Source organism: Sebastes fasciatus, chromosome 15 (assembly GCF_043250625.1).
Source record: "Sebastes fasciatus isolate fSebFas1 chromosome 15, fSebFas1.pri, whole genome shotgun sequence".
In the NCBI taxonomy this organism is placed as follows: Eukaryota; Metazoa; Chordata; class Actinopteri; order Perciformes; family Sebastidae; genus Sebastes; species Sebastes fasciatus.
This window is the reverse complement of record NC_133809.1, coordinates 15,381,494-15,397,917: the sequence shown is the minus strand read 5'-3', so window position 1 is coordinate 15,397,917 and position 16,424 is coordinate 15,381,494. Positions and strand designations below refer to the sequence as shown.

Below are 16,424 nucleotides of genomic sequence, written 5' to 3'. Positions count from 1 at the left end.
AGACTTTATGGAGGTTATAAACCGCTTACTAGGACAGAGAAGACACAACAAGAGAAAAATAGAGGAAAAGAAAAGGTGTTGCAAGGCAAAATGAAAGGGCAGGGCAATGATGTATAATAGTCATAAGTAGGGCTTTCAATCGATTCAAATATTTAATCGTGATTAATCGCATGATTGTCCATAGTTAAATGCGATTAATTGCAAATTAATCACACATTTTTTATCTCTTCATAATGTACCTTAAAAGGTAGATTTGTCAAGTATTTAATACTATTATCAACAAGGGAGTGGGCAAATGTGCTTGCTTTATACAAATGTATGTATATATGTATTATTGGAAATCAATTAACAACATAAAACAATGACAAATAGTGTCCAAAAACCCAAATTTAGCATAATAAAATATTATCATTGTCATCATAACATGGCAAACTCAAGCCCAAGAGGCAACAACAGCTGTCAATGTGCTGACTTGACTATGACTTGCCCCAAACAGCATGTGATTATCATAAAGTGGGCATTTCTGTAAAGGGGCGACTTGTGGGTACCAGGTCTTGAGGTCAGAGGTCAAGGGACCCCTTTGAAAATGACCATGACAGTTCTTCTCGCCAAAATTTAGCGCAAGCTTGGAAGCATTATTTAGCCTCCTTTGCGACAAGCTAGTAAGACATATTAAAACAAATTTGCGTTTACTTTGACAGCCCTAGTCATAAGGTGTATGAGGATGTGAGGATGTGTTCATTTTTTCATCCCATTATCCTTTGGGGGTAAAAAATAAATAAATAGAATATGCAGGATAGCTAAATTGGCATAATATATGGTGGACAGACAAATATAAAAAGTGATTAAAATACACTATTGACTTAAAATGATCTACCAATGATGGACAGACACACATGCTCTTACCTTCCCACTCATGCTTGATATGATCTTGTACATTGAGGTTTACTGTGACATCGGCTCGCACACGGGCCGGCCAGCTCTCTCCAATATTGGGCTTGGCAACCTCTACTATGGAAAAAGCGGTGATAGTTTGAGCCATCCTGGCCCAGCCCCCAAACACCGCGCCACCGTACTCTGATTGCCTGCGCAGAGGGACAGACACAACAAGAAGTTAGACAAGCGCTGCGGGCTGTTGTCAAGATTGAAATCAGTTGGATTTAGGGCAGCACATGGCACTACTGCTTACTTATTTACTTTTGCAGGGACAACAAACAAGTTGCTACATCAGTTGACATAATGGGAGCACGTAGTATGTTAAGCAGCGTGGTTCCAAATGTGGTGTACCAAATGTCACAGTCTTTTAATAAAATATCATCAATGCGCCATGCCACCTTGTGAGAGGCACACAGAAAATAGGAATCTTCATTCATTGATGTAAAAAGACAAAGTGTTCTGTCGCTGAGTTAATGGCAGGAATTTGTTCTACTTAGGCAAAAAAATAAACCAGAGATGCTTATCAGAGTGAGAATTTCAAACTCAGAACCTGTAACTTCTACATGATCATAATAAGTTTTACTCTTATTTCAACTATTATTATTGCACACTAACGGTTCTCTATACAATATCCAGAGCATTAATATAGCAGCAAACAACTATTTGCTATGTAAAGATATAGAGGAGTAATGTCTACCTGAGCAGAGAATGAAGTCGCTTTCCCTGTGTATGTGTTGTAATCTGAGCTTCTCTGTGCTTTGTTGACATAGCAGGCTTGTGCTTGCCTTTTTAGTGCATGTTCGTGCATGTGAGAGTGTTCCACTGGCTAGATAGCAGCTGATAACAATGTCCCGACTGACGGCAGCACGGAAGAGTAGCACCCATCCTCCAGTTCCCCTTCAGGTTAACACTTAAAGGGACTATTTGTAACTTTCAGAAATGCTTCTTAACAGCGACACCTGTGGCCGTGAAATCAACGAAAGTCAGCGTCGGGCTCGCGCTTGCTCGCTCTAAATATACCTGAACGAGCATCGCTCAAAACAGTGAGACGACACACGTCAGCTAAAACCACAATATCACTCTATATTTCAGCTGCTTGGCAGTAATGTTAGCTGACCAGACGAAGGTCTCTCCATGAACATGATTTAGATCTGATCTTAGTGTTAGCTTTTACTGCCTCAGCGCAGGCTGATGCAGCGGGGCTCTGCAGCGTGTCTCCCTGCGCTCTCCGCCCGCAGCCGGAGAGAGCAGAGGAGACACCGGCACCCGGTCGGTAACGAGACGATAACGTTTCTCGCTGAGGAGCTCCGTCACTTCACAAGACACGGGAAACCTCTGTTGGTCTGGAGGAGCTGCAGCAGTTATTTCTGCACAAACGTCCACTCACTAGATATTCTCAGAGCTAAACTAACTCTTCAGCAGTGTGGAGTGAGTGCGCGTTCACGTCTAGAGGTGGAGCAAGCTGAGAACGCACGCGCTCTCTGAGTGAAGGCAGGCAGGCAGGCAGGCAGGCAGAGGAGGAAAGGCAACGGCCACACGCGAACGCGCATATGCGAGCACGCATGTGTGGCGACCCGCTACATTTATACGCTTAAAAAGTTACAAACAGTCCCTTTAACTCTATCAACAGTTGCTGTTGTTTCCACTGTTGGCGCAGTTAGCACCGTTAGCTGCGAGCCGCCAGCTCACCCGTCGCCATGTTGAGAGCCGTACAGAAGCAATAGAAATGCTCTCAATCTTGGATTTAGCATCTTTAACCTTTTACCACTAACCACCTCCATCATTTCATTGCACACATTGAAAATATGAGTATGTGACAAAGACTTCTTAGAATCTTTTTTTTTTTTTTTTAAATGTGAGAAATTTAAATGTGCTACCAAGAAAACAATAAGAGATCCTGGATCTAATTTCCTTTTAGCTTTACAGAATTGAGGACATCTCACCATGGCTTCATACGCCACACCACATCCTCGATGTCCTGTCTGATCTCATAGGTGGACTCTAGACGAAAGAGGTTAAAGTTCCTCAACAGGTAGTCGTGGAGGGTCAGGAACTGGAGATTCAGCTTAGGTAGTGCTAGACAGCCTGAAAAGCAGACAGAGACAGAATGAATAATAATGTAAATAACATACACTTACAATTAGTCTATAAAAGGTCAATTATTTTTTCTATACAATTACAAAATGACCAAAGTTATATATATATATATCTACCTCTGTAATATCATCTAAATGTGCTGTAAATTGTTGCTTCTACACAGACTACTGAATGTCTACACGTTACAGACAAAGTAATATGCTTAAGGGATTTTGCTTGAATGGTCAGTAGTATGCGAGTTGTTGAAGGTGTCCTTGCCAACTAAAGAGGATTCCCCAAGAGAGGTGCCAGTTCAGTGCCCTCAGGATAAGAGATAACACAAGATGTGGGTGTATACTTGGGAGTATGAGTCACTGACTAGACACTGAATTTAGCATGTGTGCCTCTATTGCACATTATCTCAAACAGACACACACTGACATGGAAACCCAATCACAATTCACAAATGCAACACACACCTTCGCCTGAGTAGTACTCCGTCGGTACGATGTTCTCATCCCAGATTATCTTCTCCGTTGGATAAAGGGGCATCTGGTTAAGTTGCTCAATCTGAGAGATTCTGCGCTCGTGACGGGACACCTGCGAGAGACAGAGGACAAAGACACAGACGGAGAGAAATTGTGTTAATAAACAAATGCACCTCTTCCCCTTTGGCTCAATGTCTAGGATCTTTATCTTCTCCCTTACTAGAAGACAGACCAGGGAATAAAGAAAAAAAACATTCCCACAAAATCAGGTCACTCAACAAATCTGTTGCATCATACCCACAGTATAACATCTGGTTTAACGGATGTCTTTTATTACTCGTCATCCTCAATGTAGTTCTGCTGCTAGACCTCAGTTGGCCAGTGTGTTTAAAATGTGTGTGCTTAAATATGAGCATAAACATAAAGGCTACGTTAAGGGCTAAACATTTACACATTTTGGACTATCAAACCAGGATATCATATTTGTTCACATGTGTTTATGTCTAGATGGACTGGCAACCAAGTCATAGGACATCTAGAAGTACTAAATCAAAAGCAACAGGATTATGCAGGTGTTATGATTGGATCTTTTAACTTTAGACAAAGATGTTAAACACATATGAATCATGAATGTTGAGTAGTTATGATGTCACTGGTTATTTTCTTATGATAACACAAGGGCTGCAACCAACTAATGATTACTTTCATTATCGGTTAATCTAGGGAATATTTTCTTGATTAATCTATGGTTTTGTCTATAACATGTCAGACAATAGTGAAAAATGCCCATTACAATTTCCCACAGCCAAAGGTGACATATTCAGAATGTCTCGTTTGTCCGACTGACGGTCCAAAACACAAAGAGATTTAGTTTACTAATATATAAAACAAAGAAGAAAAGAAAGGCATTAAAGTCTCTAATTTCAGACACTGGAACCGGATAATGTTTGACATTTTTGCTTTAAAAATGACTGAAACAATTAATCTATTACCCAAATAGTTTCTGCTTCATTTTCTGTTTATCGACCAATAGATTAATGGACAGACTGGTTCCAGGCTTTACGTTAGCCGGCATATTCCAGCTTTTTGGAAATCGGACCGACCACCTTATTATTTTATCTTTTAGACCGCTTCTTCATTTAACTTATTTTCAAGTAATGTCAAATGCACGCTATTATGATAACAATTAATTGATTAATTTGATTAACATTAATCTTTGAACCCAGCACCTGTCCTACTAAGGTTTTGCGGATGTGCATACAACCATTTTGCTATAGTGTTCTTACTCTTCTGGAAAAAGACATGAATTACATGAATTATTTACTATGTCAAGGGGAGTGATGCTTCCCTTAGAATACAAACCAGCTCATCTGTGCCACCAGAGGAAGTAAACAGCCTAAACATTGGCTCTGGTGTAACTGCAGTACTGCCTCTCAAAAAGAATGGCTCCTCCTCCCTAAGCATATCTATGAGTATATGTTCCCTTCTCTGCAGTGAGTACGATTGTTTTGCTACCGTGTGGCAGAGTTCTAGTCCCGTGGCCCTCTTCCTCTTAAACGCACTCGGTCAGAGATGTTGGTTGTTGGGGGCAACCTCAGGCGCAAACAAATGAGTCCCCTGACATTGTCTTCTGCAACAATCTAATCAGATAATTATGAAACAGCTCTTCTCCATCGCTTCTCGGAGAGGACCTGGGGAGGGTCTGAGTGTGTAATTATGAATAACCGCCGGACAGCCTTGAAACACCCACTTTGATGAAGAGGTCTACGGCACATGTGCGAGTGTGTATTGGCGAGACTAGCGGGACAACGTCCAGTAGTATCCCGGAGGGGTTTTAAAAATGAAAATTGGGAGAGCGATGGAAGGGGAACCAGAGAGCACAATCAAACTAGCTCCAGCCTTTCAAGAGACACTTAAAGAAAAGAAAAAAATGGCTCTCTATCTCATCAGCACTGTCTTCAATTTACCCTACGTCACACAAATGCCCACATAAAGCAGTAATTGGATTAGCAGGCAAATTCAAGAGGGACGGGCAGTGAAGAGGGGGATACTATATGTATTCCAAGGTCAAGGGCTTAAATTAATGACTTTAAAATGAGAAATACAAAACCTATTATGCCGTAGCGCTGACTAGCCAGTTATTGTTCTGGAAAATAACTGATCGCCAGCATTGTTTGTAGAGGTGCACCAATACCAATTATGCATCTTTTATAATGCCAGTTGACAAGCACATAGTGCCTGAAGTATTGCTTCATTCCCTCACACAACTGCACCATTTCCATCTAATCAATTCAAATGTCTGAGGCATTAAATATTGTCTAGGATAAATATTTTAATATTTGATGTACAGAAAAGTAATAAGACCATTTTATTATCTACTAAAAATGCTCCTAGTTTATAAGTTTGAACCGACAAGTCTGGATTCCCATACGATTTTTCAAGTTCATGGGCCATATGTCACTGCTACCTGTCTCCATTTCCATCCTCTACATCCCAGTTGAAGCATTGTATGAAAGACACTTAACATCGTATTTATTTGGCAATTCTAAATGCTACACCCACCCCCCCCAAAAAAACTGCCACCAACACTTAAAGACTCAACTACCAACATTGCCACGTTAATGAAAGCAGACTGCACTCACCAGCAGCTCAAGGAGAACCTCCTTCTCATAGGTGGTGTCTTGTCCTTCAGGCAGCTCTGGCAGCAGACACAGGTACGAGGCCACCCGGTGGAGCGTATTGGGACTACGGAGAAAGAGGAGATAAACAAGTGGTTAGTCAGCTAGAAAAGTTGCATTTGCAAATTACACATTTGGCTGATGCGCTTATCCAGGGATGACAGTAAGCAAATAATAACTGATTACTGTCCAAAGACAACGATTTGGTAATGACTGAAATGGTGAAGATTATGATTGAGACGGGGAAATCTGATGTCTAATCATATTACAATGATTAAAAAAACATTCCGACTATGCATCATTACAGTGCATCACATTTATAAAAAAGAAAACGTGTAGGTTCAGCCTCTCTTTTGGGACACTGCCTCCTCTTCTGTGAAAGATATTTCAAATGGCGACGGCAACACCACTATATGTGTGAAGATACACAGCCTTATCAAATGCTTTGTGCTTGTTAGCACTGCGGCACAAAGCAATTCTTCTGTTTGCCCTGACACTCACTCCTGCTCTGTCAGCATGGGTGTGTTAAGGGGCCGGGGCACACTGATGCGACAGGATTATGAAAATCAAAGCCCATCTCCGTCTCGGAAAGCTGAGGCATGGCTCTCCGCATAACGACCTGTTTTAATCAGGCTGACACACTGTGACACGGGGCAGGGTCTGGTACACAACGAAGGACAGGGCCTGGACGCATTGTGACAGCCCTGGACAGCCCTGGACAGCCACACGTGGCACTGACCGACTGTATCCGTGTATGTGCATGCACTCTGCTACTTGTGATGCCGCGCTTGGGCAGCGGGGTGGCAATTCTGCCAATGTTGCAGTTTGGTGGCCCAATGGATGACCCTGGCATAGGTCATGTGGCCATTCCTTCCCTTAGCAACAAAATAACAGCAACACAACAGCTCAGTATGAGTAATGGAGATGACTGGACCAGGTCATGACTGACAGCTGAGCTAGTAACAGGGTAAGGTAAGGATGGGGACATAATAGAAACCGGTCTACAGTAAGTTCACTCTTTAGCCTGAAGGCTGTCTTGTTCAGATTTTGGATAAGCCATGAAACAGCAACTTTATAAAGCTAATGTGCAATTTCAGCACTTTAGCAAAGAGCAAATTACCAAAGACATTAGCTGGTCAGCCTGACAAGCCATTCTTTTTTAATTAGGCAAATACAAAAACAAAAAAAACTATGACAAACTTTCATGACAGCCGAAATCTGCTGAAAATAAAGGTAGGTTATACTCTTACCATATTTTTTGTAACTTTATTTTCTTAGTCACATAATATCCTCAGAATAGGAACCAGGATTAAATGAGAAGTGGAATTGATCAAATCTAAATGCCCTTCACAATGACAGGCCCACACTGAAGAGCAAATCCACAGAACTAATTACGCCCGTTATTTGGGCATTTCCACTTAGTGATGCCTCTCGTCAATTTTGCTAGCATTTCACAAAGTGATGCATACTCTTTGATCACGTAGTCAAATCATTCTTTGGCCTGAAATGACACAAACGTACATGTTTTATGTAACTGAAAGAAGTGTGTATGTGTGAGAAAATGGGTGTGTATATGTGTGGGCAGACTAAGCAATAATGCTGCGTTTGTGTGTTTGGGGGACTTAGCGGATAAATTCAGAGCGGCGGGTGACTGGGAGCTTAGCCCCTGGGTAGCGCAGCTGGAATAAACTGGCATTAGCGTGAGTTGTTTGGATGAAAAGTGCCTCGTTAAATCTGATCGGCATATTTGGAGTTACCCAGGAGCTGCTTTGGTGACAGTTGTGGAGCAGGGAACAATGCAGTTCCTGCTATATTCAAAACCCTAAATATGGGAAAAGGAGCAGAGCTTCTACAAATACATGAAATGGTTCAGCTCAAGTCTTTACCTGATTCAGCTCAGCCCGGCTCATAACCCTCCGCCTGACTCAAAGAAACTTAAAGGTTGGGGTTTAAAAATTCATAATCCACTTCAGAAGTTAAAAAGAGGTGATGGATATACAAACATCGACTGTGAAGAGGAAATCTGTGTTGTTCCAACACGGCAAACTCAACGACAAATAAAGCCATCACAAACTGAGCCAAAACATTGGTGGTTTAAAAGACCTTCTAAAAGCTTGGGGCAATAAATTCAAATTGTCATTATGGCATCAAAATGCCAAGAAAGGAAACCCAGAAGTAATTACAAGTTACCAATAAATCAATGTATTCTCACTCCCCTTCACGCATGTGTACAAGTTTAAAAAACCACACGCAGGCCAGTTCATCAAAGCGAGGGTGCTTTTTAGCTCTTTGGCAGGCTAATATGATCTGACAAACACAGCTGTTCAGAGAGTTTATTCTCAAGCCACTGCAAATCGATTAAATTAATGAGGCGTGCCTCTCTCTCTGGCTGGTACCAGCTGCCTGTTCAAGGGCTCACTAGCTGCCATTTAGCAGGGAAGTCAGGCAGCAACAGTGGTGCTGATGCTACACTGTGATATAGGAACACGATAAGTAGTCTGCATGTGTGCTTGTACTTTAAGTGGGGCTTGTGTATGTTATGGTGATCAGGAGAACCTCAAATAAAAGGTCAGGTCTGTATATTATCTGCTGACGAATTGCTGAACTCTTTGCCACCGACAGCGCTTTGAGAAATTACGATGTGCTCTCTTAAGGACATAAAGTACATACACGTACTTGTACATGAGGCAGAATGGTAAAACGCAAAAAGGGTGAGCCAGCGCTAGGTAGATATGCAGTACATTTACACATCTGGAAGTAATCCCGTTAGATAAAATGACGCTCTGGTGCTACAGAATTTTAGTATTAACAGTTCACTGTAATTATACTCCAATCATGCATACCCTCCCACCACACCCCTCCATATGTGCACTGACAAGCAGCAAGTCCACTTGTTCATTTGTCATGATTCATTTCGGATGTTTTGATTTACCTCAGATGCCCAAAGTGTTTGGTCAAGGATTCTCGGGTGTCTACTGCTGCTACGTTGGACAGAGCAAAGTCCTGCAGCTCGGGGAAATGAGCAAAAGCTGCCCTCTGCAAGACAGAAAACACAAAGCAAAACACTCAGACTGATGTCCAAACACACACCACTACTACTGTAAAACTATATTACTCATTATTACATACACTACATTGCCTTGACCAAGATAAGCAACTCAAAAGAGATTATGGAAGACCATAAAAAGAGAAAAAGTCCAGAATGTGGCATTACATATACAACACCAAGTATCCTTACATTTATTATCACAACTATGAATCAAAACTATATCAGATTTGGTAGCTTGCAGTATAATTTTGTGTTCATGTTACTCTCTCCCACAACAAGAAGCCACGTACTCCTGCTGCACAATAATACCAAAAGAGATCAATGAAATACATCCCGAACACTTTCAGTGAAAAACAACAGCAGAACCAAAGCAGGCAGCTGAGATTGATTATGCCACTGCATGTCTGTCTGTTCCTCTTTATGAATGCCGTTTACCTGCAAGGAGAGGATTCTGTCATAGTGCAGGGTGGTCATCTCTTTCCCCGTTAGAGCAGTTCCTGTCTGGTCGTTGATCTCAAAACCTGTGTAGAACTTCAGCATGTCCAGCAACTACAGAGATGAGACAATAATACAAGTTACTTCTACACATGAGAGCTGATTTGGATTCTCAGCGTGCTTGCATACAATCATTTTCAAGTGTACATGCATACATGTCGTTGTGTTTGCTAGTGTATTGTACCTGGCAGAAGAGGTGTCCCTCCTTCTCTCTGTGGGTGAGGCTGGACAGGTGGCAGCTGACCACCAAGTGAGAGTCATCCAACACTGTATTGAACCAACGCCTGGTGGGCAGCAGGGCCTAGACACACAGGACACCATGTTTACAGCTTTGAACTACATGCTTACAGTTGTGGCTAAAATACCTGAACTTCAAGCTCTTACAACAACTGTATGCAACTGTAATGTGTTTGGTAACATAAACATGTAGGGGGAAATTCTACTTCAGTGGACCAGGACCAAAGTAACTAAAAGACAAGCCAAATTAGCAGGACGATGGTCTGAGGGCATTCCATGACAGAAAAAAGATTTAGGTATTGCATGAATGGACATTTCTCAGGGGTCAAAAGAATCAATTGGCTCAACAACGACCACATTTCCCAGCATCTGGACCATGATTATCCATACATCTTATTGATCCATGGTCTTTTTTTGTCTTGAGGTTGTTTTGAAACATGTGATAGAGAGGAAACAATAAGGCAGACTGGCAGTGAGATGACTTCTTTAGCCATCATTTATTTGCTTGCTGTAGCAAGCAAACATGACAAGGCAAGTCAAGGAAACCTGTCAAGATGAGATAACAGAGCTGCTTTGGTAGGAATATAATAAAAGAAATATTGTGTGTATGTTGATGACAGTCTGAGAGAGAATCACTGTGCACCACACAGAACAAAGACAGGGTTCAATCTATCACATTATAAAGGCTGAAAAACTGCATTATGAAATAGAATATGAAATGGAATACTGAAATGCAAAACACCAACAAAACGAAATATCTATTATTTTATCCATTGAAAACTGCTCTTCAAAGGCCGCAGGTGCAGCAAGTGATACCTAAACACCGAGAGAACGGATACCTTTATATCCAACAGCCATCTTTGATCTCAACACAGTCCTGACAGCCGGCATACAAGAGGCATGAAAACAGGGATCTTTTTCCCTGCATTCATTTTCAGGTCGTCATCAGAGAAGGGGAAGTATGGATTTCAGGCGAACTGAGGCTTTGTAAAAGGATAGCGCTGAAGGACGGGAGATGTCTCTGGAGACAGTTAGCTGGCCGGCCACTAGCCGCTGCCAGGAACAGCAAGGCCGGCCTGTCAGCAGGACAGCCAGATGAAATCTATTGAGCTCCCTCGCAAGAAACAGGAGATCTGCACAGGCAGCAGCAGCAACAATCTTATGTGACATTGTGTCTTCACTCCAGATATCCAACCACATTGGCAAGGTTGCCTCCCTGAAACACTGTGTTAAATTCTATTTTCCTTAAAAGGACCAGTGTGTAACAATAACGGGGATCTATTGGCAGAAATGGAATAGAATATTAATAAGTTGTTTTTCTTCAGTGTATAATCACCAGAAAATAAGAATTTTAACTGTTCCTGCTTGGGCCGGAGTCGATAGCGTTACTTGCACCAGAGTTAATCCCCTTCACTCCACTCAGCCGCCGGGTAATAAGACACAGGAAACCTCTGTTGGTCTTGAGGAGCTGCAGCATTTATTTCTCCACAAACTGCAATTTTCCACTGTACATTCCCTTGACATCTGCTCCCCAAGCTCACTTGTTCGCTAACACCATCACACACATTCGCCACCGCCGCTCTCTCTCTCCTGCTTCACCACTCACTTCCCACATACACATACACTCTACGCACTGGCTCTGCTATATTCCAAATGACCTACGATACTCTTACAACAAATGGCTCTATAGAGGGCCATTCACATTTTGACGTTGGCCACCGTAGTTCTCCTACACGCTTGGCACACGGGAGAGGTTGCAATCTGCAATCTCACCGCTAAATGCAACCAGATGTTATACACTGTACCTTTCATTATTTCTTTTTAAATGGACCAATATGATGATAGTTCATAAAAGTTCCTTTACGAGCCATTTCATCACCCTGAAAATGCCAAGTCGTACTCTTACCAACTGCTCCTTCAAACACTGGGATTATCCCAGAAGGGAATTGAGTCTCAGGTCACAACTCTTATGTCTAGCAGACACTTACTCCTTACACCTTATATCAGATGTCAAAAGCCATCAAGCTGAAAATAACCTCTCATACTTCAATCAAAGCCAACCGTTTCAAATACTGCATAGCTTTGCAGACAGCAATGACACAGACGCATTGGCTGGAGCTGAGGCTGGACATTCAGCCACTGTCTGTTGACCTGAGTTAGCTATAAATGTGAAGGACAAAAGGAAAACGAGCTCTGCAGAGACAGATGTCTACACCGCTTCCTTCATCAGAATACCATGATTAAGCAAATACGCTGTACACACACAGTGGAAAATGAGTGTCTGCTTAGTCGATTGAGTGCATCATCTCGCACTGTACATTTTAAATAAAGCAATCAAAGAGAGAGAGGAAGTCGAAATGGCAAAAGATTGTCAAATTTGGAGAGGATGTGCCTTACCTCTAAATCAATCATGAGTTCAATGAATCTCTCGCAGTAATGCACCTTGTCCATGGATACAGGCCCTGTGGAAAAGAAAAGGAGGTTAGCACTTCACTTCATATCAGGGAATGCATAATGCAATCTGACAGACAAGCAGACATGACTATATGAACATACAAGGCCAAAAAAAGATAAGGAACGATAAGATGTAGCAGTGGAAAGGAGGCTGTGTAGCTATCACCGAGGATATGAGGACGGCAAACGCATGTGGACAACACCAAGGTGCCATGCTGAGTGTGCGAGCCTCACTATGAGATACTGCATTGCCAGCACAGCAGCATGCCTGGGACCTCAGCCCTCATTAAGCATGTTGGTGTGTATGTGTGCGCGCGTATTTAAAGTTGAGGCATGCAGCACGCATTAGAGTGATGTGGACCCTGCTGGGCTTTGGATCATAATCTACTCTGTCAGGTTTGAATTCTACCTAAACACACAAATACACGTTCTGTTTTTAGCATTCAGGTGGGGGGGCCTCTGTGTCGGCCTGCATTACAACATAGTAGTCAGCGCCGGTGGCTGTATGGCAGCTGGAGCACATGCTCCTTCGGCGGCTGCACGACTCGGAAAGAAAGGGGGGAATAGTGCAACTGAAATAGTGATGAAAAAGGGTAATTTTGTGTTTCATACTGGAAATATGGAATGTAGAGATGTGCGATCTGACACTGTGCTAGCTCTAGAAAATTCTATGTACATTAATCACGCTGGGAAAGGTAGAGAGAGCACATGCAAATACCTGCTTTGGGACCAAAAACCACAGAGAGAGTGACCTGGTATTATTCATTTTACTCATTATTTGCAGGTAGAAATCCACACCAGGGATTCCCTATTTCTTTATTACAATAGGACCAAGATCTAATGGTCATTCGTCTTGCTGAAGGAATTCCATGTTAGTAGTTGTACGCAACAACACTGTGAAATCCCAAGGGAAATGAATGTATTTACCTGATGGCGGAATTGACGTGAGAACTCCCAGAAACTTTTTAATGAGCGCTGATAGGAAGGCCCTCTCTTTTTTTGCCCTGAGGAAGACAAAGAAAGCAAATCAGAAATTCAAAGGATACAAAACACAGCTCCCTAGTCTGTATAGATCTGAACACGCAGGCAAAGAAAACAACATTACTGTTCAGTTTCGTCAGCGTCCATCTTATCAAATTTCTTCTTGATTAGATTCCAGAACTTCTGCAGCTTTGGGACTTTCTTCAGCTCGTGTTGGAGTCTGGACTGCAAAGACACAAATCAGTAAGCAGGCAATTTTATTTAAGGTTTAGTGTCGTAGCAAGGAGGTAATTCTTTACTATGAAAATATCAAACAACATTATTACTAGGTGTGTGCTAATAACCACCAGAAAAACATAATTAGGGTAATAGGTTGACGTCTTACTGGTAGGAGGCACATCCACATAGGCAGAGAGATGAGCTGCTGCACCTGCTCTCTGATCAAATCTACCTCCTGGGAGGAAGGCACACAAAGAGAGAGAGAGAGAGAGAGAGTTAGTTGTCAAAATGCACTGTGTATGACAGATTTTTATTACACTTCAGCCCATAATAAAAGTCTGCAACTAAAATATTTAGAGGGCTTTATAGGATACAATCAAAGTGCAGGAGGCTATCACAGCAGATTTTAAAGTGAGACATCTGCAGTGCTTCCCTGTGGTTTAATGCGGCTGCAGAGGATACAGAGGGGTGGGAGCTGACCTAAGTTGTACTGCCTAGTCTACTACTGCCACCTAGTGGACATTATCAACAATTGCTTTAATTTCCATATTTATCTTGGGCAACAAGGCATTTGGAATAGCTTACATTAATGAGTAAGAAGCCATTTTAACCTGCTAGAGGCAAAACCCTGATTGTTCAAATTCTCATGCACATTCCTTGAGAACATATTTGAGGTAATGGTAGAATGGTTAACACACCTTGATTTCTCTTAAGTCTTTCAGTTTATTTGACATAAGTAATCAAAGTGTTCTCATTTTTAAATGTATTTTTTATCTGAGGTTTAGCATCTTAATTATCCAGCGTAGGGCTAGGTGATATGGCCAAAATCTTCTATCCCGATATAGATCATTTCATATCTGGATAACGATATATATCACGATATAGCATGTTTTCTGGTATTTCAATAAATAAATAGTCTATATTAAATAATCACACGGTAAAGCCTATTTTTGTATACTCCTGTGTGAATTAAATACTGGACAAATGAAAAGTACTGAGCATTTTATCATTTTAAGAACTTGAGTGCAAAATGAACGTAATAGCTTAAAGTGAAAGAAAATAAATATAGGCCTGGCCTATATTTCGACAAAAACCATAGCGTAAATAAATAGGATAGACATTTTTATATAATTTGGACGATATACTGTACATATATCGGCATATTGCAGAGCCCTAATCCAGACGTACACTAATTAGCACTCTTGCCAAGCGCAGAAATACAGATTTTATGATATAATGAATGTGATTTTTTTTTTGAAATGCTCTATAGTGTGGTTTATATTACCATGGCTGCTTTTTAATAAATCTGTGTAACCAAGGTTTATCAGACAAACCATCTTACTTTAAACCATATAAATATTGTAATCAAAATATTAGCTGATTACTCACAAACAACAATAACTCCCCTCACTGACCCTACAAGCACTAACATAACACAATCAAAGTTGCACACTCCTCCGCTGAGTCAAGACATTGAATATCATTGTAGTGGTACACACCAGACTGTTGAAGCAGTGGTCCAGGAAGACCAGCAGCACGGTTTGTTCTTTCAGAGTGAGGATGGCCTCCTCTCCTGCCAATACAGCTTCCATCACACATTTGAAGAAGAATGGAAAATGGTTGGGCTCCCTCTTGAACACCTGATACACACAATTCAAAACATAAAGTGATGTTGTAGATAGCCATCAATTCGAATAGTAACTGCTTCTTCAGACGCTGGGGTCACCATGCAATGACAATTAGTCTTAGACGAGGTACTGCATTTCTTACCTCCCATGCTGGGACATTCTCTCTGAACTTCTCGTTGACGATGCAACAAATGGACATGAGGTAGGCATTGCTGGACGCCTTGGGAGTGTAGTTCACCCACAGGTAGTTCTCAAGATACTGACTGATAGACGAGAAAAATAATTTATGAATATCTATCCACTAAGTTGTTCAAACACGATTTATTCATTGGCTGCTTCATTAAAAGAGGGAATAAGAGGAAGTGAAATATCTCACCTGAACTCAAGCAGCATAATTTTTCTGATGGCAAATCTGAAAACGTGAAGGAAAGAAGACAATAGAGAAAGATAAATAAGTATAAATGTGTTCATTGGAGCTGCACGGTGGTGCAGTGGTTAGCACTGGCGCCTCACAGCTAGAGGGTTGCAGGTTCGAATCCGGCTTGGGACCCTTCTGTGTGGAGTTTGCATGTTCTCCCCGTGTTAGCGTGGGTTTTCTCCGGGTACTCCGGTTTCCTCCCACAGTCCAAAGACATGCAGGTTAGGTTAATTGTTGACTCTAAATTGCCCATAGGTGTGAATGTGAGCGTGAATGGTTGTCTGTCTCTATGTGTCAGCCCTGCGATGGACTGGCGACCTGTCCAGGGTGTACCCTGCCTTCGCCCAATGTCGGCTGGGATCGGCTCCAGCCCCCCCGCGACCCCTAACGGGATAAGCGGTTGCAGATGGATGGATGGTGTTCATTGGATTAAAGTTTAAGTCAAGGATAATATACATTTACTTACTTGGACTTGAGAATCTCTTTTTCGTAAACATCGTCCATCACCTAAACAAAACACAAAAAAAATTTAAATTCTTAGGAGTTAAAGGCGCGTAATGCTAAAACCATAATGTGCATTTAGGTAGAGTTAACTGACTGGTAGAAGCAGCACTTTAAACCTACATCACATTTTATTGTATCAAACTAAAACATAGAAGTTACTACTAATTTTACGATAAATAAAGTATACAGAACATGTGTTTGCAACTTACTTAAAAGTAGTTAAATTACAAATAAATATATATATATATTGACATCTCTAAA

The 16,424-nt window shown here is 41.6% G+C and overlaps 1 protein-coding gene across 1 annotated transcript in view; it reads right to left on the bottom strand.

Moving 5' to 3' along the window:
* The window catches only part of aqr (aquarius intron-binding spliceosomal factor), a 58,579-nt gene that overhangs the window by 39,915 nt on the left and 2,240 nt on the right, over window positions 1-16,424 (bottom strand). The window contains exons 4-18 of the mRNA XM_074661607.1: window positions 16,126-16,166; window positions 15,618-15,653; window positions 15,384-15,504; window positions 15,113-15,253; window positions 13,780-13,848; window positions 13,519-13,619; window positions 13,341-13,417; window positions 12,357-12,421; window positions 9,907-10,023; window positions 9,663-9,776; window positions 9,111-9,214; window positions 6,143-6,245; window positions 3,492-3,612; window positions 2,880-3,021; window positions 907-1,085 (exon numbers count right to left, since the gene is read on the bottom strand). Of these exons, the coding sequence (XP_074517708.1) occupies window positions 907-1,085; window positions 2,880-3,021; window positions 3,492-3,612; window positions 6,143-6,245; window positions 9,111-9,214; window positions 9,663-9,776; window positions 9,907-10,023; window positions 12,357-12,421; window positions 13,341-13,417; window positions 13,519-13,619; window positions 13,780-13,848; window positions 15,113-15,253; window positions 15,384-15,504; window positions 15,618-15,653; window positions 16,126-16,166 (1,531 nt within the window). The remainder of the gene's footprint in view (window positions 1-906; window positions 1,086-2,879; window positions 3,022-3,491; window positions 3,613-6,142; window positions 6,246-9,110; window positions 9,215-9,662; window positions 9,777-9,906; window positions 10,024-12,356; window positions 12,422-13,340; window positions 13,418-13,518; window positions 13,620-13,779; window positions 13,849-15,112; window positions 15,254-15,383; window positions 15,505-15,617; window positions 15,654-16,125; window positions 16,167-16,424) is intronic.